Source organism: Neovison vison, chromosome 5 (genome assembly GCF_020171115.1).
Source record: "Neovison vison isolate M4711 chromosome 5, ASM_NN_V1, whole genome shotgun sequence".
Lineage (NCBI taxonomy): Eukaryota > Metazoa > Chordata > Mammalia > Carnivora > Mustelidae > Neogale > Neogale vison.
The window spans coordinates 28,252,455-28,273,884 of NC_058095.1; the positions used below are offsets into that span (position 1 = coordinate 28,252,455).

The following is a 21,430-nucleotide window of genomic DNA, read 5'->3' on the forward strand; positions in this document are numbered from 1 at the left end:
ATTTTCCAGAGGATGCGTGTACGTGTATGTGTGTGTGTCCGTGTGTGTCCGTGCGTGGTGTCCTTGTAGGGGTGTGTGTGTGTGTGTGTGTGTGTGAGTGAGCGTAATTGCATCCGTAAACGTTCTCCTTTGAGATTGTGTGTGTGCGCTTGTGTGTATTTTTGTGTCTCTGAGTCTGAATGTGCTTCCGTTTTCTCGCCTGCTCATCCTCACGAACCCTCTCCAAACCCCCACCACCACCACCACAGTCCCTTCCCATGAGCCTGGCGGGCTCTGTTGATGACTGTTTGCTAACACGCTGTTTTTCTTTGCATGCTGCATGCTGGTCCTTTGCCTTACAGAAGCTGCTGAAGGTAAAACCTTGTTTCTTGTTAGCTTTCCCTAATTGCTGTGATTAGACACATGTTGGCCGAGGCGCGTCTGTCTGCGTGGGCTGTTCCCTTTCCCTGCGGCTTCTTCCACTTACCCACTGTTGGGCCGCGGGTGGGTGGCAGTGGTCTCCCCTGGCAACTGCCTAGAGGTAAGGGAGAGGGTCCCGATGCGTTCATGGAAGGGGGAGGTGCTAGAACACTCTCATGACGTGTCCCCCAGAGGCACAAGTGTCCCTTGTGCTCATCACAGGGGGCCTGGTTCACCCTCTGACTGTCTGTCCCCGTGCTGGCATCCCTGAGGCCAGGCCCTCTAGAAGAGATGTTTGGAGCTGCCTGGGTGCCCTCTAGTGGCAGCGGTGTGGAGTTCCCTCCTCTTTTAGGCCCTCAAGGGGCACCGGAAGTGCTGGTAGCCAGACTCCCTCTCTTGCTCACCAGAAGTCCCTGTTTTGCCTAAAGCCCTTCTGATGTCATCAGGGCTGGTTTTAACCCCCAAGAGATGCTCACTCCCCATTTCTTGGCCATGGGAGCCAAAGAGCACATCGGTCATCAAAAGGACTAAGGAGGAAGACCCGAGATGCCAGATCCTTCCCTTTTTTTCTACCCCGTAGCTGGGCGCAGGCAGTTTGCCCGCCACGAGTGGGCCCAGAAGGCCGCATACCTGTTGGGCTGCAGCCTGGAGGAGCTGTCCTCAGCCATCTTCAAGCACCAGCACAAGGGCGGCACCCTGCAGCGCTCCACCTCCTTCCGCCAGGGCCCTGAGGAGAGCAGCCTGGGAGACGGCACAGGTGCCCAAGCCCCTTGGCAGGTGGATGTGGTTGGGGGGCCCCAGCCAGGCCTCACTGTGGTCTGCTCCAGCCAGGGAAGACCACTGGGGCGAATAGATGCTTCCTTCAGAGGGAGAGGCCCAGCCCCAGGGCCCTACGCTGACTTGATTCTGGGTGACTAGAGAGTATACCCCCCATGGGGACCCCCAGGGGCAGAAGGGAGAGCTGATGTTCTTGCCTCGCAGGCCCCAAACTGAGCGCACTGGAGTGCTTAGAGGGCATGGCGTCTGGCCTCTACAGTGAGCTCTTCACCCTTCTTGTCTCTCTGGTGAACAGGTGAGTGAGAGGCAGGTGAGTGGGGGTTGGCCAGGAGCTGCCCAGCCTCCTGCTGAGACAAAGGGGGAGTTGATGCCTCGCGGCTGGTGGGATCGCGGAGGCATCACCATTCTCCACCAGCAGGGGGCTGTCTGTCCTCACAGGCGAGGACGGGTGCGTTTCCCGCCTTCTACCACCCGGCACCACCAGGGTCCTGGGCACCAGGGCAGGGATGGAGATTTGTCTGGGACAGAAGAGGGCTGCCTGGGTGCCACGGGCAGACCGGTGAGGCCTGTTTGGCGGCACTGCCCCGGCCAGGCCTGACCCAGTCTCTCCCTGTGAAGGGCTCTCAAGTCCAGCCAGCACTCGCTCTGCTCTATGATGATTGTGGACACTCCAGGCTTCCAGAACCCGGAGCAGGGTGGGTCAGCCCGCGGAGCGTCCTTTGAGGAGCTGTGCCACAACTACGCCCAGGACCGGCTGCAGAGACTCTTCCACGAGTGCACCTTTGTGCAGGAGTTAGAAAGATACAAGGAGGTAACACTTGACCTTGCCTCAGCCGGACATCCCCCTCCTGGCCCTGCCCCCCCCTCAGCCTCCTGGCACCCACAAGGAGGACAAGGTGAAGAAGGCAGGTCCCACTTTCCCCACTTTTGCTCTCTGTCATTTCCGTCTCCCTGTGCACCCCGGAGCGGTAGTCTTGTCCTGCCCCAGACTGCGTCCTTCCTATGTAGAGAGTTTGCTCTCCAGGAAGTTGCAGATGTACTTGGGGCCCTGAGAACCCCTCCTTGCCCACCCTCAAGGCACCCATCTAGGCCCTGTGAATTGCCACCCCACAGTTCCTATGTCCATGTGGGTCCGGCTGGGCCTTCCCTGTCTCCCGATCTCTTAAGACGGTGATTGGTTATGTAGGGCCCCTTCATAGAAGGGTGTTCCAGATGGAACAAGATCTAGAAATCCTACTTCATGGGCAGGTGAGATGAATGAACTGGGGAGGATACTTATTTTGGATGAGAGAAGATTCGGGAAGCAAATGACAGCTGTCTTCAGGTGTTTCAAGGATGACGGTGTGAAGTCAAGAGTAGGCTTATTCTTTTTTTTTTTTTTTTAAAGATTCCATCCATTTGACAGAGAGAAATCACAAGCAGGCAGAGAGAGAGAGAGGGGAGGAAGCAGGCTCCCCGCGGAGCAGAGAGCCCCACACGGGGCTCGATCCCAGGACCCTGGGATCATGACCCGAGCCGAAGGCAGAGGCTTTAACCCACTGAGCCACCCAGGCGCCCCAAGAGTAGGCTTATTCTGTGTAGTCTCGTCAACAGTATTCCTGCGAGTAGCAGGAGTAGGGGAGTTTTGCTCAGTGTTAAAGAAGCTTCAACAAATTTTAGCTGTCCAGAAAGGCCATGCGGTGTCTTGGGAGGTGGTGAACGCTTGTCAGAGGGGCTGATGGAGGGGAGGAGCTCCAGAGAGGGATGGAAGGGTAGACTAGCCGGCCCAGCGCCCCCTCCTGGCCTCCAACGTAGGGCTGCACCCTACAGGTGGCCTGCGCTCACAACTTCTCTCGCTTCCCTCCTAGGAGAACATCGAGCTGTCATTTGACGACTTGGAGCCCACTGTGAATGATTCCGTGGCAGCTGTGGACCAAGCCTCCCATCAGTCCCTGGTAGGAATTGTAGCGAGGGTCTGGGCTGACCCTTCCTCCCCTCGTCTGTCCCTGTCCCTCAGTAGAGCCCTCACCGCTCTGTTAGCTGCTGCTGCTTGGCCCATCTGGCCGGGACGATGGCACTTTTTTCTGCCCTGGTGCGGTGAGAGCCTCAGCCCCTGGGTGTCTGAGCTCCCTCCTCCCCAGGCCCTGTCCTGTGCCTGGCGGAGCCTCACGTGTGTCTGCCAGGAGCCTGGTGTCTCCCCCTTGGTGGTGAGAGCTGGGCTGGACCCAGAGGTTAGAGTCATCCCTCCTGCTGTCCCCAAAAGATGGGTGCAGAGTGGGTGAGGAGTCTGTGCAAATAGGGAATCTGTGCCTAGCTCTAAATGGGAGCCCTCGCCCCTCACCCCTTACCCCTCCACCTTAGGGACAGGCTTTGTCACACTTTGGACAGGGATCTTGGGCACTCTGCTGCCTGGGGGCCCGGTTGGCCTGATGAGCACTTGGCATCTGCTGACTGTCTTCAGTTAGGGAAGTTTCAGAAGGCACTTTACTAGAGAACTGGTGTTCCTGCTAGGCTGCTGCTCCCATCCTCGGCTTTGACCCCTGCCTCCTCCTCCCTCTTCCCTGTGGGCAGGCCTTGCTGTGCTAACAAGGGGTTAGGGCCCAAGGGACAGTGAGTGTCCCCTGGGACTAGTACTTAAAGTGTCCAAGTTCCATGTCGCCGCTAAGGGAAGCTGGCTTTTCTTTTCCTGACATCTGGGTTCCCATGCTGGCCTCCACTGAGAGCCTTTGCCACTCCCAAGAGATGTGGGGAGTCAGTCCATGTGGCTTAGAAGGGACAGTGTATCAGATAGTGTGTTTGGATGGGACTTGGCCATCTCTTCCCTTCTTTGCTCTCCCTATCTGAGGGACCTTGGCACCTTTGGCGACAGAGGCCCCTGGATGTGGCGTCTGCCACTCACTGTCCCATGGCTTCATTGCCTGGTCCTGCTGTGCATCTCCAGACCCTCTGGACCTTAGCTCCCCGTCCGTCCTTGGCCACATTCTGCTTCCTCCTGCTAGTCACACTGACTCCCTCAGATGCAGGCAACTGGGTGCAAAGAGAGGAGGAAATGGCACTTTTCTTACTTCTTTTGTTTCCCTGGTCCCCAAAGGCCAGGCAGGAATGGGGTGTAAGGAAGGGTCCATCCTTGCTCAAGGAAGTCTTGGAAATGTCATGGAAAATGCAGCTCAGACCAGATGCAGCCATAGGCCTGGTTTGTGTGGCCCTCATGGGGTTTTTGAAATCAGAATCCTCTTAAAAGCTGGAGGGTTTACAAGGCCAGTGTTATTCTGGGACAGCAGCTGGCTGCAGCTGACGGAAGCCCTTCCCTGTGGCCGGGGACAGGTGCTCTACCATCACCCCGACTCCGCCCATTCCTGCACTTGAGTTTCTGACCCTGTAGGAGCCCCACCTGTGCTCAAAGCCCTCCTCTCTGGGATCCTCCCTGTTTGGGGGACTAGGGCACCCCCCAGCCGATGCTGGCTGACAGCTTCCTTTGGCCCATGCCTCCTGCCCGGGGCCTTCCAGACTTGATCTCCTCTCATCCGCCTGGGAGGCAGTGCCTTGGGCTCACCCACAGCCCTTGTGACTCCTGAGAGGATGAGGATGGTTCACGAGAAACCTTCAGCCTTTGGTGACTTTGGACACAGTTCCTAGGCGGGAGATTTTGCTGTGGGCTTCTCTCTCTAACACTGTCCAGCTCCCTTTTCCCCCTCACTGCCCAGCTGCCCCACAGGGTGTGACCTGGGAGCGGGGTGTGTACTTATGCGCATGTGTAGCAAGTTTATAGCCTCTGGTTGGGCCGGGGGCTCCTTGGGACACGGTGGCTTCTCTTCACTTCTCTGCAGGTCCGCTCGCTGGCACGCACCGACGAGGCAAGGGGCCTGCTCTGGCTGTTGGAGGAGGAGGCACTGGTACCAGGGGCCACCGAGGATGCCCTCCTGGAGCGCCTTTTCTCCTACTATGGCCCCCAGGAAGGTGACAAAAAAGGTAGGTAGCACCCCTGGAGGGTTCTTTGGCTTCCTCTTGAGGACCCACTTGTATGAATTGAGATGGTACTGCCCAGAAGGTTTCACTGAGTCCCTGGGCTTTTTCGGGGCCTGTGCCCTGATGATCTGACCCTTCCTTTTCCCACCCCCAGGCCAAAGCCCCCTCCTGCGCAGCAGCAAACCACACCATTTCCTCCTGGGCCACAGCCATGGCACCAACTGGGTTGAGTACAATGTGGCCGGCTGGCTGAGCTACACCAAACAGAACCCAGCCACCCAGAACGCCCCCCGGCTCCTGCAGGACTCCCAGAAGTAAGAACGCCACTCACCCTGCCCACGTCCCATCCCTGGGGCTGGTTCTGGGCTTCCTGGTCTCAGAGACTCACCAGCAGGGTTGATGGCCTTGGCTTCCGGAGAGGGAACAGCCAAGGCCAAGTGGTCTTGGGAGCCTGGGGGTGGCCTCCTGGAGTAGAATTGGGATGCGTCTGGTTAGAGGGACCTATAGTTTGAAGTTTGAATAGCACCCCCCGTTCTTCATAGAAGGCAGGAGTAACACACAAAACAAAATGAAACAAAACAAAAACACTTAAAAAAAATATTGTACTTATTTATTTGACAGAGAGAGACACAGCAAGAGAGGGAACATAAGCAGGGGGAGTGGGAGAGGGAGAAGCAGGCTCCCCGCTGAGCAGAGAGCCCGATGCGGGGCTCGATCCTAGGACTGTGGGATCAGGACCTGAGCCGAAGGCAGATACTTAACTGACTGAGCCACCCAGGTGCCCCACAAAAACACTTTAAAAAATGGGGCACCTGGGCGCCTGGGTGGCTCAGTGGGTTAAGCCGCTGCCTTCGGCTCAGGTCATGATCTCGGGGTCCTGGGATCGAATCCCGCATCGGGCTCTCTGCTCAGCAGGGAGCCTGCTTCCCTCTATCTCCCTCTCTGCCTGCCTCTCCATCTGCTTGTGATCTCCGTCTGTCAAATAAATAAATAAAATCTTTAAAAAAAAAAAAATGGGGCACCTGACTTAGTCGGAAGAGCATGCCACTATTGATCCCAGGGTTATGAGTTCGAGCCCCACACTGGGTGTAGAAATTACTAAAAAAAAAAAATAAAACAGGGGCGCCTGGGTGGCTCAGTGGATTAAGCCGCTGCCTTCGGCTCAGGTCATGATCTCAGGGTCCTGGGATCAAGCCCCGCATCGGGCTCTCTGCTCAGCAGGGAGCCTGCTTCCCCCTCTGTCTCTGCCTGCCTCTCTGCCTACTTGTGATCTCTCTCTCTGTCAAATAAAATAAATAAATAAATAAATAAATAAATAAAATAAAATAAAACAAGATACAAATAAAAACTTTATTTTTTTTAAGATTTTATTTATTTATTTGACAGAGAGAGATTACAAGTAGACAGAGAGGCAGGCAGAGAGAGAGAGAGAGAGGGAAGCAGGCTCCCTGCTGAGCAGAGAGCCCGATGCGGGACTCGATCCCAGGACCCTGAGATCATGACCCGAGCCGAAGGCAGCGGCTTAACCCACTGAGCCACCCAGGCGCCCCCAAATAAAAACTTTAAAAGAAGGCAGGAGTAGCCTTAGAAACCCCTCAGTCCCATAAGGCCCATCATCCATCTGTTTATCTAGCAAATAATTATTGGGCGCCTGCTCTTTTTCTTAGGTACCTGGCAGATGGCAGTAAATAAAACAAAACTCGCTGCCCAATTGGGGGCAGGGGGCGGCGGGGGGGGGCAGGCAGATAACAACCAGTAGATGTCATACCCAGATTATACGGGATGATAGAGAGTATTGGGCTCTAATCTCTCCTGGCACCCTGGACCTCTGGCCTCCCTGGTGATGGAGAAGAGAAGATCACACTTCTGTCCCCCCGCCCACCATGGTTTTGTCTTCTTCCTGTTTGTAGATTCCCCTCCAGTTTCTCTCTAGGGTGCAGCAGCCCCAGGCCAGATAATCCATACCCCTAGCCAGGGCGATATGGGGGATGTGGGAGTGTCCTAGGAGCAGGGAAGTCGCCCTCTCCTAGTCTCTCAAAGTGACTTCTTTCCCTCCTTCGCCCTTCCACCTCTGGTAGGAAAATCATCAGCAATCTGTTTCTGGGCCGGGCGGGCAGCGCCACGGTGCTGTCGGGCTCCATTGCTGGCTTGGAGGGTGGCTCGCAGCTGGCCCTACGCCGAGCCACCAGCATGCGGAAGACCTTCACAACAGGCATGGCGGCTGTCAAGAAGAAGTCACTGTGCATCCAGATTAAGCTGCAGGTGGTGAGTGTGCCGGTCTAGGCCCCAGGGCCCTCTCGGGGCTCCTCTGGCCATTCTGGGGGAGCCCTGGCTTACCCGGTACCCACCCAGCATCCCTCCCCCTGGACTTAATCGCTGCTGGTGGGTCCTCTGCTCAGTGCCACTGCCTGAGTGGCCCTCAGGCCTCGGGAGGGTGGAGTTGTCCAGGCTTGGCCCATCTCGGCCAGCGGCGGGACGCCTGCCATCCTACAAGGAGCAGAGACGCTCTCCTGGGCACCAGCCGGGCCACCAGGAGCCACTGAGGCCTGTCTCTTTCCCTTTGGCAGGACGCCCTCATTGACACCATCAAGAAATCAAAGCTGCACTTTGTGCATTGCTTCCTGCCTGTAGCAGAGGGCTGGGCCGGGGAGCCCCGGTCTGCAGGCTCCCGCCGAGTCAGCAGCAGCAGCGAGCTGGACCTGCCCTCGGGAGAGCACTGTGAGGCCGGACTTCTGCAGCTGGACGTACCCCTGCTTCGTGCACAGCTCCGGGGCTCCCGCCTGCTGGACGCCATGCGCATGTACCGCCAAGGTGGGGAGGGTCCCTCTCTGCTCCTACTTCCGTCTTCCAGAGCTGCTCCCCCCTCCCCACCTTCCACATGTGACTTGCCAGGCTAGAGGGGTACTGCACGCTCCCGTCTCTGGACTGTTCCTAGATCTTTTCTCTGGGGGGGTGGCGGGGGCGGGCAGGGGTTCTCTCCAGCCCAGTCTGTTCCTTTCTCTTTTTCTTCCCACCCTGGCTGACTCCCTTCTTCCTTTTCTCCCTTCCCTTCTGTATTCCAGTCCTCTTCATCCCCTCCCCACAGGTGGCTTCCACACAACCCCTTCTTCCCCTTTCTCTGCTCTGCCCACAGCAGCAGACCTGTGCCCACATAGAGCCATCCGCTTGGAGGTGCTAACTACCTCCGAGAGTGGGCTGGGCCATACTCCCCCACCCCACCCCCGCCCCCACAGTGAGAAATGAGGTGCTAGATCTTTCTGAGGCACTTAAAATTCCCAAGAAAGGTCAGCCTGACCCTTTCCAGGAGGGATTGGAAAGGGTGAGAGTGACAGCTATAGCCAAGCCTTGACCAATGCGGGTTTGAGCTGTGTGGGTCCACTTAGATGCTGGCTTTGTGTAGTGCTGTGGGAGAAGTGTATTTTCTCTTCCTTCTGCCTTCCTTAATAACATTTGCTACTTTGCTGTAACAATACAGTATGTCCCACACATTGCACACAGCAATGTGTCCGTCGACTGTTTATGTTATCAGTAAGGCTTCCGGTCAACAGGAGGTTATCAGTCGTTATATTTGGATTTTTGACTGCACAGGGGCTGGAACTTATGTTTTTCAAGGGGCCACTGCTCAACATTGTTAAAATATTTATAGCAACCAGGCACCCATTCAGAACTCACCCTATACGTTCCTCAGTTAATCCTCATAATACTCACGAGATGTTGGTACCATTACCATCTCCAGAGAAGGAGACTGAGGCTCAGAGAGGTTAACCAGCTTGTCCAAGGTCACACAGCTCACAAGTGACAGAGCGAGATCTGACCCACACGGACCAGCTTCTGAGTTCATGCCTCTTGAGTAGGGTTTCATTTGCCTGGGAGGTTGTGGGCTGCCGGATTTCTGCCCTTGTTTCCTTTGCTAGGAGAACTGGCAGGGTCCCACCCGCCCGTAGCCAGGTCCCCTTGAGGCATCCCCATGGACACCATCACTTTTCCTTAGCATCCAAAGCCACAGATTGGGCTCCCTGCCCTGCTCAAAATAAATCATCGATCTGTCCCCACGTCTTGATATGGAGTTGGTGTTTATTATTTCAAAACCAGATTGTTACCGCTCTGAACCAAAATCAATGTGCTTTACTCAAACAAGCAGATCGATGAGGCCGGCAGCAACAGCAGGCCCCCCTCCCCTCGCCCAGCCCCCAGCCGCCATCGATAGCGCTGATGATTAATTAAGATGCCAGGCGTCCAGACCTGCTATCCTGGCCCATCAATTTAATTGCAATTCAGATACAATCAATAGCTCACTTTGTCTTGGCCCCTCAGCGGCCCCCGCCTCCTGTTTCAATTATCGGGCACATGCATCAGCCTCATCTCCCAGTTGGAGGCTTTCCCGGAGCTAGCGAGGCCGGTGGAGCGGAGCAAGCCCCCGACAGGCTCTCAAGAGCCTGGGTTTGGAGTCCCGCTCTGCCTCCAGCTGCAGCCTCTGTGACCTTGAGCAAGCCCGGTCATCCTCCTCTTCGGCCTTAGTTCCCAGGCCTGAAAGATGAGTTGGATCTGGTCTAAGACCTCTTTTCGGTTTGAAATTCTGTGAGTGTGCATGAGTGGATCTCTCAGTTCTCTCCTGTTGGTTTTGGTGCCGTCAGGTGGCTCAGGATGACCTCCTACCTGCCACCATCCTGACCTCGTTCCAAGCCAGAAGCCATCTGACCCTTGTCCCAGCCTCAAACCTATGCAGTAGGTAGGTCTTTGCTAGAGGAAATGCTCTTCAGGAAAAGAGATTCTAGAAGTCTTCGGGTCACCTGGCGCAGGGCTCAAGGTCAGGATGGGAGCAGGAAGGGCACCTTTTCTGTGCTTCAAGGGACCGAGGAAAAGAAGGGAGCATTTTACTGAGCACCCACGTGAGCCAAGCCGTGCTTTCCACATATTCTCTCATTCAAACCCCGTGACTACCGTGCAGAGTAAGCAGCAGGTCCCCCTTTGAAAGATAGGAAAAGCAAGAGTCAGAGATGTTGAGTGATTTGTCCAAGGTCACACGGTGCCAAGAGCCAGGGCCAGGATTCCAACCCCAAGCCCATGTACTTTTCCTCTCAGCTACTCTCTATGGCCTGATTTTCTTTGTGCTTGTTAAGTCCTGAAGATAGTGTTCTCTCTGGGGGTAGCAGAGTCATAGACTTGGAGGCTAGAAAGCATCTTTCTTCCCCGTGACATTCCTTCTAAGAGAGCAGCTGTGTCCTCTGTTCACACACCTCGCTGACAAGGTGCTTGCTTCCCTCTAAAGGAGCCTGTTCAGGGCGCCTGGGTAGCTCAGTGGGTTAAGCCACAGCCTTCGGCTCAGGTCATGATCTCAGGGTCCTGGGATCGAGCCCCGCATCGGGCTCTCTGCTCGGCAGGGAGCCAGCTTCCCTTCTTCTCTCTCTGCCTGCCTCTCTGCCTACTTGTGATCTCTCTCTGTCATATAAATAAATAAAATCTTTAAAAAAAAAAAAAAAAAAAGGAACCTGTTCCCCTTGTAGCCCTGCAGTCCCCTAGGAGGGCAGCCCGAACTGTCCTAAAGGCCCCTGTCCCTGGTCCTGCCTCTTCTCTCCCCACCCTCCTTTCCCAGGCCTGCCCCAGCCCCAGGCTCTCCACCCCCAGCAGCTTCAGCCCCTTCCAATGACTGTCCTGTCCTGCGACCTGGGTGCCAGCAGCCACCTGGCGTGGTCAGGAGCAGGCAGGATATGGACAAGCCTGCCCTCTTTCTAGGTTACCCGGACCACATGGTGTTCTCTGAGTTCCGCCGCCGCTTCGATGTCCTGGCCCCACACCTGACCAAGAAACACGGGCGCAACTACATTGTGGTGGATGAGAGGCGGGTAGGTCTGGGCTCCAGAAGCCCCACCGGACCCCCTTCCTTCTGCCCAGACCCCTCCAAGCAGCTGCTTCTCGTCCCCTCGAGAGAGCCCGGCTGCTCCTTGCTCAGGGTCCTGGTTTTGGCCACCCGGGGTCAGAACAGGGGCCCGTGGCCACCAAGCTGTGCCGGTCGGGAGAAGGTAGGCTGGGGCGTGGACTGTAGGGATCGGAGAAGAGCCACTGTCTTTGGAGGCCAGAGTTGGGGTTCTCCACTCTCTAGTGAGCTCATCCTCATCTATGCAAGTCTCCCAGGGGGCAGATAAGAACTAGTGTTTTGGGTGTTACCGTGGGTAGCCCCTGGGCCTTGCCTCCTGAGTCACAGACCCACATTCACAGATGCCTCGGAAACTTCTCTCCATCCAGGACCTGCCATCGTCCTGGGCGACCTTGGTGTACATGTAGATGACCCACCCCGCAACACTCTTCTCTCTGACCCCTGACCTTTATTCCAGCCTCCCACTCATGGCTACACCCAGGACCTTGTCGCCCCTGGAAATGCTTCACCTCAGAAATCTTAAATCCCAACATGGCCTCCCCTGCCCACAGCCTCCTGCCTGAGCACCTCACTTCTCTCCTCCTCTCAGGACACCTGCTCTTCGGCCCTGTTGAGACCTCCCATTTCTGGACCCCACCGCATTTTCTCTGCTCTGTCCATTTCCTTCTGACTTCCTTTTCCACTCAGTCTCGATGCCCTGCTCCAGCCCTCCGGTCACGTGGCCCTCATCACCCTCAACTCTCCCACGCCTCCCACAGCACCTGCCCTGCCCAACCCCCACGCTGAAGGGCCAGCCTCCGGGCATCTGCACGCCTCCATCTGGGGTTCCCAAGGGCTAGGGGAGAAAATTATACAACAGCTGGACTCGAGCTCCTACCGGTTCATGGTCTCCAGCCTCAACTGGGCCCGTGACGTGGCCCGGCAAGTTTTTCATAATGACCCATCCTTCCCCGGCCCCTGTTCCAAGCTCCTTCCCTGCTCTTCCTACCCTGCCTTCGTCTGCTCAGCAGTTGACCTTGCCTCTAAATGATAATAAAATCAAGGCTCCTCTTCCTTCTGGACACTTCTCCTCGGGTGCCCTCCTGTCTCAGTGGGAGAGGTGTCCCTCCCCTCATCCAGTCCCTTCCTCCTGTAAGCTTTGGAATCCATTCCCCGGGGCTCCGCAAAAGCCCGCTCTCTCTGTGCTGTTTTCTCTCTCCTGTTACTTCGGCCTCTCCTCTGCTGGGTCTTTCCTTCCAGTGGAAAGCATCCTGCAGATTAGTGGAACCTGGCCCTGACACCCTGGACCCGGTCTTCTCTTGCCCACCACCTTCCATGTTGCCAGAGCTAATGGCCACCTTACTGTGCTTCTTGGCAACATCTGACTCTCTTGACAACTCTGTTCTCTGCTGAGCTTCTTTGCTGCCACTGCTGGCTTTGCCTTTGTCTCTCTGAGCGTCCCTTCTTCTTCCTGCCCCTGAAGTAAAGGTCTCTCTCTTCCTTGAGCCGCTGGCCTTGGCCGTCTGTGCTTTCTAGTCTACAACCTCTTCCCAGCCACCCTCATTCACACCCATCGCTTCAATTACCACATATATATTGACGACTCCCAAATCAATACCTGTAGCCCAGGCCTCTCCCCCGAACCTCAGCTGTGCATTTCTATCTGTTGCTTTCTGGACTTTTCTACCTGTGTGCCTTGTAGCATCTCAAACTCACATGTTCGGACCACACTCATTCCATCCCCTCCCCAACCTACTCTAGCTCTTCCATTTTCTACGTTGGAGAGTGACACCATTTTCTGTTCGGCTCCATAAGTCAGAAACCTCCGTGCAGTGTCCCTAGATTCCTCCCCCTCATCTGCCCCACCCCCTCGCACTTGCAGGTGCCAGGCACTCTCTCCTTCACATGCCCGGCACTTCCGTCTCTCTCTTCCCTCTGGGTCATGCTCTAGCCTCCTCTCCTGTGAATCCCTCCAGTAGCTGCCTGAGGGGTCTCCATCCATTCTCCCCCCACCCCCCCGTGTGCCAGTGGGGATCCCTGGAAAATGCCAATCCGATCGTGTCCCTGCTTGACCAAACCCTCCAGGGCCCCTCAGCGCACATGGGCTATTTTCCACCTTTCTAGTTGTGCCTTAATCGCCCTACTCCCTTCCCTCCTGAACTGCCTGGTTTCCTCAGTACGTTGTCTGCCTTGTGCGTCCATGCCTTTGCTCTTGCTTGTTCCTCTGCCCGAAATGCCCTCTCCGCGACTTTGGCTAATTCTTCCTTGTAACTGAAGACAGCACAAACTACATCTTGCCTCCTCCACGATGCCTTCCATGATCCCTTGCCTGACTTCGGTGCCTCCTCCTCTGTGTACTTCACTAATTCACTTGTCTCCCTCCCCAACAAGACAGCTTATTGCTCTCGTAGTCATCCTTACGTCCCTAAGGAACGTAGGAATCGCTACAGCCTGATTCTCTGGAAGCCCACCAAAAGCATTTGTTGAATGACTAACAGATTGTCTCAGCAGAAGCCCGGGAAGGACTCGTGCCTGGGCCAAGGAAGCCCGACGCGGAGATGGGGGAGGCCCTTGGCCTCCCTGACAGAGACCTCTCTCTGCAGGCGGTGGAGGAGCTTCTGGAGTCCTTGGACCTGGAGAAGAGCAGCTGCTGCATGGGCTTGAGCCGGGTGAGTGGTCACTGCAGGAGGCCAGGAGGGCCCGGCCCTCACTCTCTGGTCACCCTTATCCCAACAGCTGGCCCTCCCCTTCTGCAGCAAACTTGACTTCCCTCCCTCTGAATAACCACTCATTTGGTGCCTTGAACACCCCAGTGACGTGGGGAGGCGGAGTGTGTTGGAAGGTGGCCCTGAACTTGGCCTGAGTCCCAGTGTGGGGAGTGGGGAAGACAGAAGGGAGGAAAGCTGGACAAAGCAGGAAGGCAGCAGGCAGAGAGTTCCAGAGCCCCTGCCCCTTCCCCCCCACCCCCCCTGGGCTGCCAGGGTCCCAGAAGAGCAAGCAGGACGCTGTGAGGCTGTGCTGCCACCACCTGCCCACAAGCCCAGTTCCTCACCTGAATGGAACGTGGTGTCTAAGAGGCAGGCACGCCCGCGCCCGGGTGCCAGTCTGCCACATCGCTCCACGCCAAAGGCCAGGCAAGCGTCCCTCCCACAGGCAGGAGCCCCGCTTACCTCTCGCTCCTCAGACTGCGAGGCCTGACGGGTGGCATCCACGTATGTGCTCCCAGGGCCTGGGGTGGGAGGGAGGGCCTTTGGGAGCCTGGGAGGGGGTTCTGAACCTCTCTACCTGTCAGCAAGGAGTGGGGAGCCCAGGGTGCCGGGGCTTCATGGGGAGTGTGACGGGGACACAGATGCTCGGAAAAAAGGCCTGGTGTCGCTTATCCACTCTGTTCTCCCGGTTCTGTCTTCTGAGTCACAGTCCCCCCTACCTTTGCTTTCCCATCTCCTGTCTGCATCTGTCTGCGCTGGTTTTCCCTTTTCCTTTTGGCCCTGGCAGCTCCCGGCTCTGTCATTTTCCGTTTCTTTCCTTGTTCTCTGGGTCTTCTGTGGGCTCACTCTTTCTGTGTCATTTTTCTGGTTTTGGTCTCTTGCTGTGCCTGACTCCACGTCTCCCTATCCCGGACTTTCTGTCAGCATGGGGGCTGCTGGCTGAGCTTCCTCCCTGGGAAGCCTGCAGTCCGAGGCTGAAGCAAAGCCTCTGGGTGTCTTGGGCGGGCTCCTGCCCCGCTTCCCCCCGCCCACAGTCTGGGCTGCTGCTGGCTAGCATGAGGGTGTCATCTCCTCCAGGGCATGTCTTGGGCAGGAGAGGGCCTGCATAGGCTGGTCCTCTTCCCAGCTACCCTCGCAGCCCCGCTGCTTCGTCCCAGGTGCCAGGCCAAGGCGGGCGAGCCCCAGGGCCCACTCACGCTCACAGAGACATTAGGGGCAAAGTGGGATGTTTGCTCACATCTGACTTGGGAAAACAATTTCAGGGCCTCTAGGCTGTGGTCGGACCAGCTGAGGAGCAGGGATTCCGTGAGCTCGTCAGATTGCTTTGGAAGACGGGGTCACAGTCTGAGCCCCTGGGACCCTGAGGGTTCAGGCAGGGTGAGAGAGGATCCTGAGGGCCTCCTGGTATGGTTTGTAAAATGTGTATGGATGCGTCTGTTGGGGAAGGACAGGGCCGTAAGCTTTCACCCAGTACTCAAAAGGATTCCTAACCCCACTAAGATAGAGCTGTATGACCCAGGCCTCAGGCTCCCCGCCCCAGCCCTGAGGCCATCTTTTCTCATCTCACCCTGAGGCAGTGAGAATGGGGGGGCCACTCTCCAGCCCCTAACCCTCTGCCTCCCTTCTTCAGCCTCAGTCACACCAGCTATGTGCCCTGACCATGAGCCCCTATGTCCGCCTCCAGGCGGGACTTGGCTATTTCCCATCCCCGGTGGAATCTCAAGGCTCAAGTAGGGCTTGGGGCCCGTGGGAGATCCTGGGCACCCAGCTCTCGAGGGCGGGGATTTGGGGAAGAAAGTTTGCTGACGCTGGCTTTCTCCTAGGCCAGCCCCAGGGGACTAGGTTTCTGTGGAGTCGCCAGAGGCAAACCTTTCTCAGCAGAAAGTGTAGGCCTTCTCTCCACTTCTCCCCTGAAGGGAGGCCTGGGGATACTGTACAGACTGGTTCTGAGTATTTCCCGTGCTCTTTGACCCACAGAAGGGAATTTTCTGTGTTCTGGGCAAGGCGGAGGTGGGCACATGCCTAGGTGTCCCTTTGCCCTCTATGAGGATCCCAGAGTCTTCGCTCACCTGTGTATTTTCCTCCCTCTTCTTCTCTTAGTAGGGAACACTTTACCCAGCCCCAGTTCTGAGCACCAGAGGGAGAGGAAATGCTGGCTCTGGGGGCGCCCATCTGGTTCCTCTCCTGTCTGTCCTCCAGCCCCCAAACCTGTAGGACAGGTCCCTTGATTGGGCTGGCCCCCACCCACCCCCCCTGGCGTTTTCATGAGCTGAAACCTGGGTGTGTGTGTGGGGGTGGGATGCTGGCACATGAAAGAGGAGGCTGTCTGAGAGGAGACCGAGTGGGGGGCCCCCCCACCCTTTCTCTGCGCACGGCTTCTGGACCTTTCTCTCCTTACACGCTTTCGCCACCTTCTTCTTGGCCTGATACCAGGCAGCTGGCACCAGCGGTTGGGCCCTTCAGTGGGCTCTGGGCACAGAGGGCACAGACATTGTTGCTTGCAGTCCTGGGGGGAGGAAACCTGGGGGAAGAGGATGTTGCTGAGGGCTGTCCTGTCCCCATTTGACTGTGGCTGCTTTATTTCCTTCTTGCCCCAGATACAGATACCTTCCCTTTGCCCTCCCTCTCCTTTTATCTCTCTTTGAAGTTAGATTTCCCACCTTCCTCCTCCTCTTCCGGAAAAACCTCTCCAGGCCCCGGCCTGGCCCTCTTCCCTTAGCCTTCCTGGGGCCTCTCCTTGCTCCTTCCCTCCTCTCTTGTTCCCTTGGATCTTCAGGTTCTTCCCTGGGGGCAGAGGGCCACCTCCCAGGCCTGCTGGTGTCCTGCGCCCCCAGCCCATCTCCCGCCTCCATCTGGCCTGCTTCCCCACAGGTGTTCTTCCGGGCAGGCACGTTAGCTCGGCTGGAGGAGCAGCGGGACGAACAAACCAGCAGAAACCTAACCCTGTTCCAGGCGGCCTGCAGGGGCTACCTGGCCCGCCAGCACTTCAAGAAGAAAAAGGTGCTGTTTCTGGGGTATCTCCATCCCACTCCCCGGCCTAGACAGCAAAGTGGAGTTCCTAGGGTGGGGGTAGGGGTTCAAGGGAAGGTGCTGGAGCAGAGGCTGGTCTTGGGACCACAAGTTATTGTCACCTGGGGGAGAAGAAGCAGGGCCCTCCTAGGGCCACCATGCCCGGGGTCGGGGTGGGGGATGGGCAGCTCCTTGGTGCCAGCGAGCCTGCTGGTTCTACATGGCCCGGGCATGGGGCGGGGGTGGGGGGCAGCGTCTAGGCGAAGGTGGGCTCTGGCACCTAGGCTGCTCCATGAAGATTAAGGAGCTGTGTCAGCGACTCCTTTTCTTATTAGCAAGTCCATAAAACAGCCAGCACCGCCGCCTCTTGTGTTTCAGCAAGATTAGGTTTTATAGCACATCGAGGCCAGGGTGCTGGAAATAATCAGGCAGCAAATAAAGCAGATGAAATTATTCCTAATGACGCCAGAGCGGTTAGTGCCCAGTGCGGTGCTCCCAGGGCCGAGCTCTCGACTGCCCACTCTCTGAGTGCTGGGGAGAGGCTGGGAGTGGGGGTTGGGGGGCGCAGGGAGTGTTCAAACCGGGGTTAAGGGGGCCAGAGGAGCGGCCCTGTGGCTGTGCTGGTGATGGGCGGGGCGAGGGGCGATCCTGGCTGGGCTTGGGACTGAGAGCTGTGCTGTGCGCCACCGTCACCCCAACTTAGATCCAGGACCTGGCCATTCGCTGTGTGCAGAAGAACATTAAGAAGAACAAAGGGGTGAAGGACTGGGCCTGGTGGAAACTCTTTACCACCGTGCGGCCTCTCATCGAGGTACAGCTGTCCGAGGAACAGATCCGGAACAAAGACGTACGTAATGGCTTGGGAAGGGCCAAGTCAATGGAGAAGGACTAGTTCATCCATGTGGGCAGAAAGTCTTGCCAGCTCGTCCTGGGCTCCCAAGTACTCTTTATTTAGTCCAGAGAGCCGATGTCCTTGAACGATGCCCATCAAAGAGAAGGCATCCCTCTGGAGCGCTGGATAAGCCGCTGGGTAGCCTCTTGGTATAAAATCTCAGGCATCCTCAGCATCTGGGGAGGGGTCTAGGATCAGAGCCGCTGGGAGGCAGGGGCTCCCTATTCCCCGTGTCCTGGCTGGAACTTCACCAGCCTCATTTACCCCCATGGTGCAGATTCCAGGCCCCAACCTTTTACAGAGCCTCTGGCTCAGTCTGCCCTCTTCCCTACACCCCAGGAGGAGATCCAGCAGCTGCGGAACAAACTTGAGAAGGTGGAGAAGGAGCGGAACGAGCTTCGGCTCAACAATGACCGGCTGGAGACTCGGGTCAGTGACTCCCAGGGCCAGGCCGACTGGCCCACCCATGCAGGGTGCCAGGTCCAGGAGCCCCCCACCCCCAGGGTTCTAGCTGAGTGAGGCAGGCATTTCAACTGGTGGCGACTCCCTCCCCCCCCACTCCAGATCTCAGAGCTGACATCGGAGCTGACTGATGAACGTAACACAGGAGAGTCCGCCTCCCAGCTGCTGGACGCCGAGGCCGCGGAGAGGCTCCGAGCCGAGAAGGAGATGAAGGAGCTGCAGGTGAGGACAGGGCTGGGGTGGAGACCGCCGTGCCAGCTACCACCGCGCTCTGGCGTCCATCTGCTCCCCTCTGGGAACGGGTGGCCCGGCACCCCTATCCGCCCAGGGTAAGCACGTACCCGTGGTCTGCATGGCTCGGGGCCTTGGCTGGGCCTGGGTGAGGGGCTGGGCTGGCAGCCTCACAGGCCTCCCTTCCGCAGACCCAGTATGATGCACTGAAGAAGCAGATGGAGGTGATGGAGATGGAGGTGATGGAGGCCCGTCTCATCCGGGCAGCGGAGATCAACGGGGAGGTGGACGATGATGACACGGGTGGGTCTGAGGCCCGAGGAGCTCAGGGGGGCCTGAACGGCAAGCTCGGATACCACCCCCGGCCCCCAGACAGCCCCGGTCCCGGCCTGTCTCCCTCCTGGAGCTGGGCCAAGGCTACAGAAATAGACAAGAGAGTTGAGGTGCCAGCAAATGCAAGGGATTATCATGGAGGCCTGCGAGAGCCATGATAAGGACAGGGTCCGAGGGCCAGGGTCCGCGGGTCCCTGGGAGGGGACAGCACACAGCCACACACCCTCTCTAGTCTTTCCCTGGCTTGGGGGGAAGCCATCATTCCAGAGACCTTCCTGAGTCCCTCTGGCTAATGCCACCTGCTGCCCCTCCCTGTCCTGTCCTTCTCCCTCCCCACCCCTTGTCCAGGACTCTCAGCAGCCCAGTCCTCTCTTGTCGGCCCCACCCTCACAGGCGGCGAGTGGCGTCTGAAGTACGAGCGAGCTGTGCGGGAGGTGGACTTCACCAAGAAGCGGCTCCAGCAGGAGTTCGAGGACAAGCTGGAGGTGGAGCAGCAGAACAAGAGGCAGCTGGAGAGGCGGGTGAGGCTGGTGGAAGGATTGGAGGCCACGGGCCCTGGAGGGCCGTGGTGCCCTGGGAGCACCCGGGAGGGGTTGGTGGGTTAGCCTCTTGGGCTGCAGATGCCCAAGGGCAAATCGACTCCATCCCTCATCCCTGGATCTCTCCCTCCCTCGCCCCCCTCCTTCTCCTCCCCTTCTCCACTTCCGGGCCTCTTCCCGGTTGCTGACCCCGCACCCCGTCCGCACCCTAGCTCGGGGACCTGCAGGCAGACAGCGACGAGAGCCAGCGGGCCCTGCAGCAACTGAAGAAGAAGTCCCAACGGCTGACAGCCGAGCTGCAGGACACCAAGCTGCACCTGGAGGGCCAGCAGGTCCGCAACCACGAGCTGGAGAAGAAGCAGAGGAGGTGGGTGGGTCCCCTGCCCCAGACACACAAGACTTCCTGGGGGCTTCCCCCTCCAGGGAAGGGAGAAGGAAGGAGGGCCTGGATTTGGCCGCATGGTCCTTTGGCCTAGAATGGGAACAGGCCTCTCTCATGACCTCCGAGGAGCCCTCAGGTCCTGTCCCCACTGAAGGCCTGTTCAGGCCTCGGCTCTCGGACGCGTTCCCTGCAGCATGTTCCCGTCACCCTGCCTGGGCCCAGCAAGGACGAAGCTCCCACCAGGCCCCGTGCAGAAAACATCCTCGCCCCTCCTTGCCCCTTGCCCCCACCCAGCTCCCCACATCTCACTCGCCTCAGCCACACAGACACACTCTCCTGACTAATGTTGTTGAACTACCGTGCCACTTCCATCTCATTATGGTAATGACACAAAGGAGGGGGGCAGCCCTCACAGGATCAGATCCAATCTAAATTAATTTCCCCGGCTGGGGATGGGAATGGGACGCCTTTATTAGCTACACTGGGGAACCCACACATCCTGGGAACAGCAGGGGGCCCCAGGGAGTGGGAAGAGCGCCTGGTTGCCCTCTGCAGGGGAGGGCTTCTTGGCAGAGGCCCCGGGTGCCTTCGTGAAGGGACATCCCCACACCCACGACCCTGGGGGTGAGCGGGGCAGAGCTGAGTCCTTCCTGTGACCCCAAGTTACCCTCAGCTTCCTGGGCACTCTGCTGTCCTCCCAACTGGGTCCCGCCAATGGTGAGGGGAGCTGGGAGATCTTATTCCTCCCTCCCAGCACTGTGCCTCTCCGCCTTTACCCGCCCCCCCGCCCCGTTCACCAGAGGCGGTTCACCCTTAGTGGGACCCCTTCTCCCAAGCACCCCCGCCATGGCAGTGCCAGCCTGGCCTAGTTACCAACTCGCCACACTCCCTGCTGGGCAACTTATTAGGTTTCATTTCAGCTGCCCGGAGTTTGCTTACCCTTTTTTTTTTTTGATGTGGGGTTGGGTTGGGAGGGAGTCTTTCAGTATTTTCGAAGGGAACCTTATTAGCTATTCGGGGAAGGTGTTAAGAGGAATTTCAGCAATTTGCTCCTTATTTAGAGTCACTGGGCAGGGACATAGGAGGCTGGGAGGTAGAGGAGCCAAGAAAGGGGCCAGCACCTGCAGGCTGGGCATGGTGGGACAGCTGGCTTCTGTTGGCAGGGGATGGGGTCCTGGGGGTGACATGGGTACTGCTGGGCCACATGGCCCTGGCCAGGGGCTGGCACTGAAAGGTGGGGGCTGGAGCTGGCTGCCACTCTGGAGTGGCCAAGTGGAACCACGGAAAGTGAGTTAGATGAGGCAACGGCGTCCCTTTCTACATATCTCTGAGCCCACTCTGCCCTCACCCCGGTCCCTCATACTTTGATCTGTGGAAACAGAAAAAGGTTAAGATGACAATGGAGAGCCTGTCTACCTCTTCCCTGGAGCAGCCTGTCCACTGCTTCCCCAGAAGCAGTCTGTGGGCCCCTCCTCAGCTCACCTAGTGTAAGGGCTCTTTAGCCCACCTCCGTGAAATGCTCCCCATCCCAGAGCAGACGGCCAGCTGGGCCTCGATGGCCTGTGAGCCTGGGTGTCACCTCACCGCTGCCTCCCACTTCTGGGCTGTGTAAGGAGTCCCCCTCTGCTTGCATCCTGTCTGCATCCGTGGCCCTGCTTCCTGGCAGCCTCTGGGTGCTGGAGACCCAGACTCTTCCCTGCCCTGGCAGGGTCAACTTGGCCGTCCCTGCTTCCTCACAGGTTCGACAGCGAGCTCTCGCAGGCTCATGAAGAGGCCCAGCGGGAGAAACTGCAGCGGGAGAAGTTGCAGCGGGAGAAGGACACGCTCCTCGCTGAGGCTTTCAGCCTGAAGCAGCAACTGGAGGTGCGTGGGCCACCCACCGTCCCCCTGTCCCCACTC

General features: G+C 57.8%; 1 protein-coding gene across 13 annotated transcripts in view; it reads left to right on the top strand.

Moving 5' to 3' along the window:
- The window catches only part of MYO18A (myosin XVIIIA), a 94,802-nt gene that overhangs the window by 53,491 nt on the left and 19,881 nt on the right, over positions 1 to 21,430 (top strand). For 11 of the 13 annotated variants that reach the window (XM_044248256.1, XM_044248264.1, XM_044248261.1 and 8 more), the window contains 19 exons: positions 342 to 353; positions 980 to 1,156; positions 1,381 to 1,471; positions 1,795 to 1,987; positions 3,024 to 3,110; positions 4,983 to 5,124; positions 5,276 to 5,435; positions 7,200 to 7,386; positions 7,689 to 7,932; positions 10,855 to 10,964; positions 13,579 to 13,644; positions 16,555 to 16,683; positions 17,396 to 17,539; positions 17,924 to 18,013; positions 18,149 to 18,268; positions 18,469 to 18,580; positions 19,004 to 19,131; positions 19,362 to 19,516; positions 21,271 to 21,394. In XM_044248256.1, the coding sequence (XP_044104191.1) occupies positions 342 to 353; positions 980 to 1,156; positions 1,381 to 1,471; positions 1,795 to 1,987; positions 3,024 to 3,110; positions 4,983 to 5,124; positions 5,276 to 5,435; positions 7,200 to 7,386; positions 7,689 to 7,932; positions 10,855 to 10,964; positions 13,579 to 13,644; positions 16,555 to 16,683; positions 17,396 to 17,539; positions 17,924 to 18,013; positions 18,149 to 18,268; positions 18,469 to 18,580; positions 19,004 to 19,131; positions 19,362 to 19,516; positions 21,271 to 21,394 (2,471 nt within the window). The remainder of the gene's footprint in view (positions 1 to 341; positions 354 to 979; positions 1,157 to 1,380; positions 1,472 to 1,794; positions 1,988 to 3,023; positions 3,111 to 4,982; positions 5,125 to 5,275; positions 5,436 to 7,199; positions 7,387 to 7,688; positions 7,933 to 10,854; positions 10,965 to 13,578; positions 13,645 to 16,554; positions 16,684 to 17,395; positions 17,540 to 17,923; positions 18,014 to 18,148; positions 18,269 to 18,468; positions 18,581 to 19,003; positions 19,132 to 19,361; positions 19,517 to 21,270; positions 21,395 to 21,430) is intronic. The other 2 variants (XM_044248260.1, XM_044248262.1) reach the window with 1 other exon arrangement.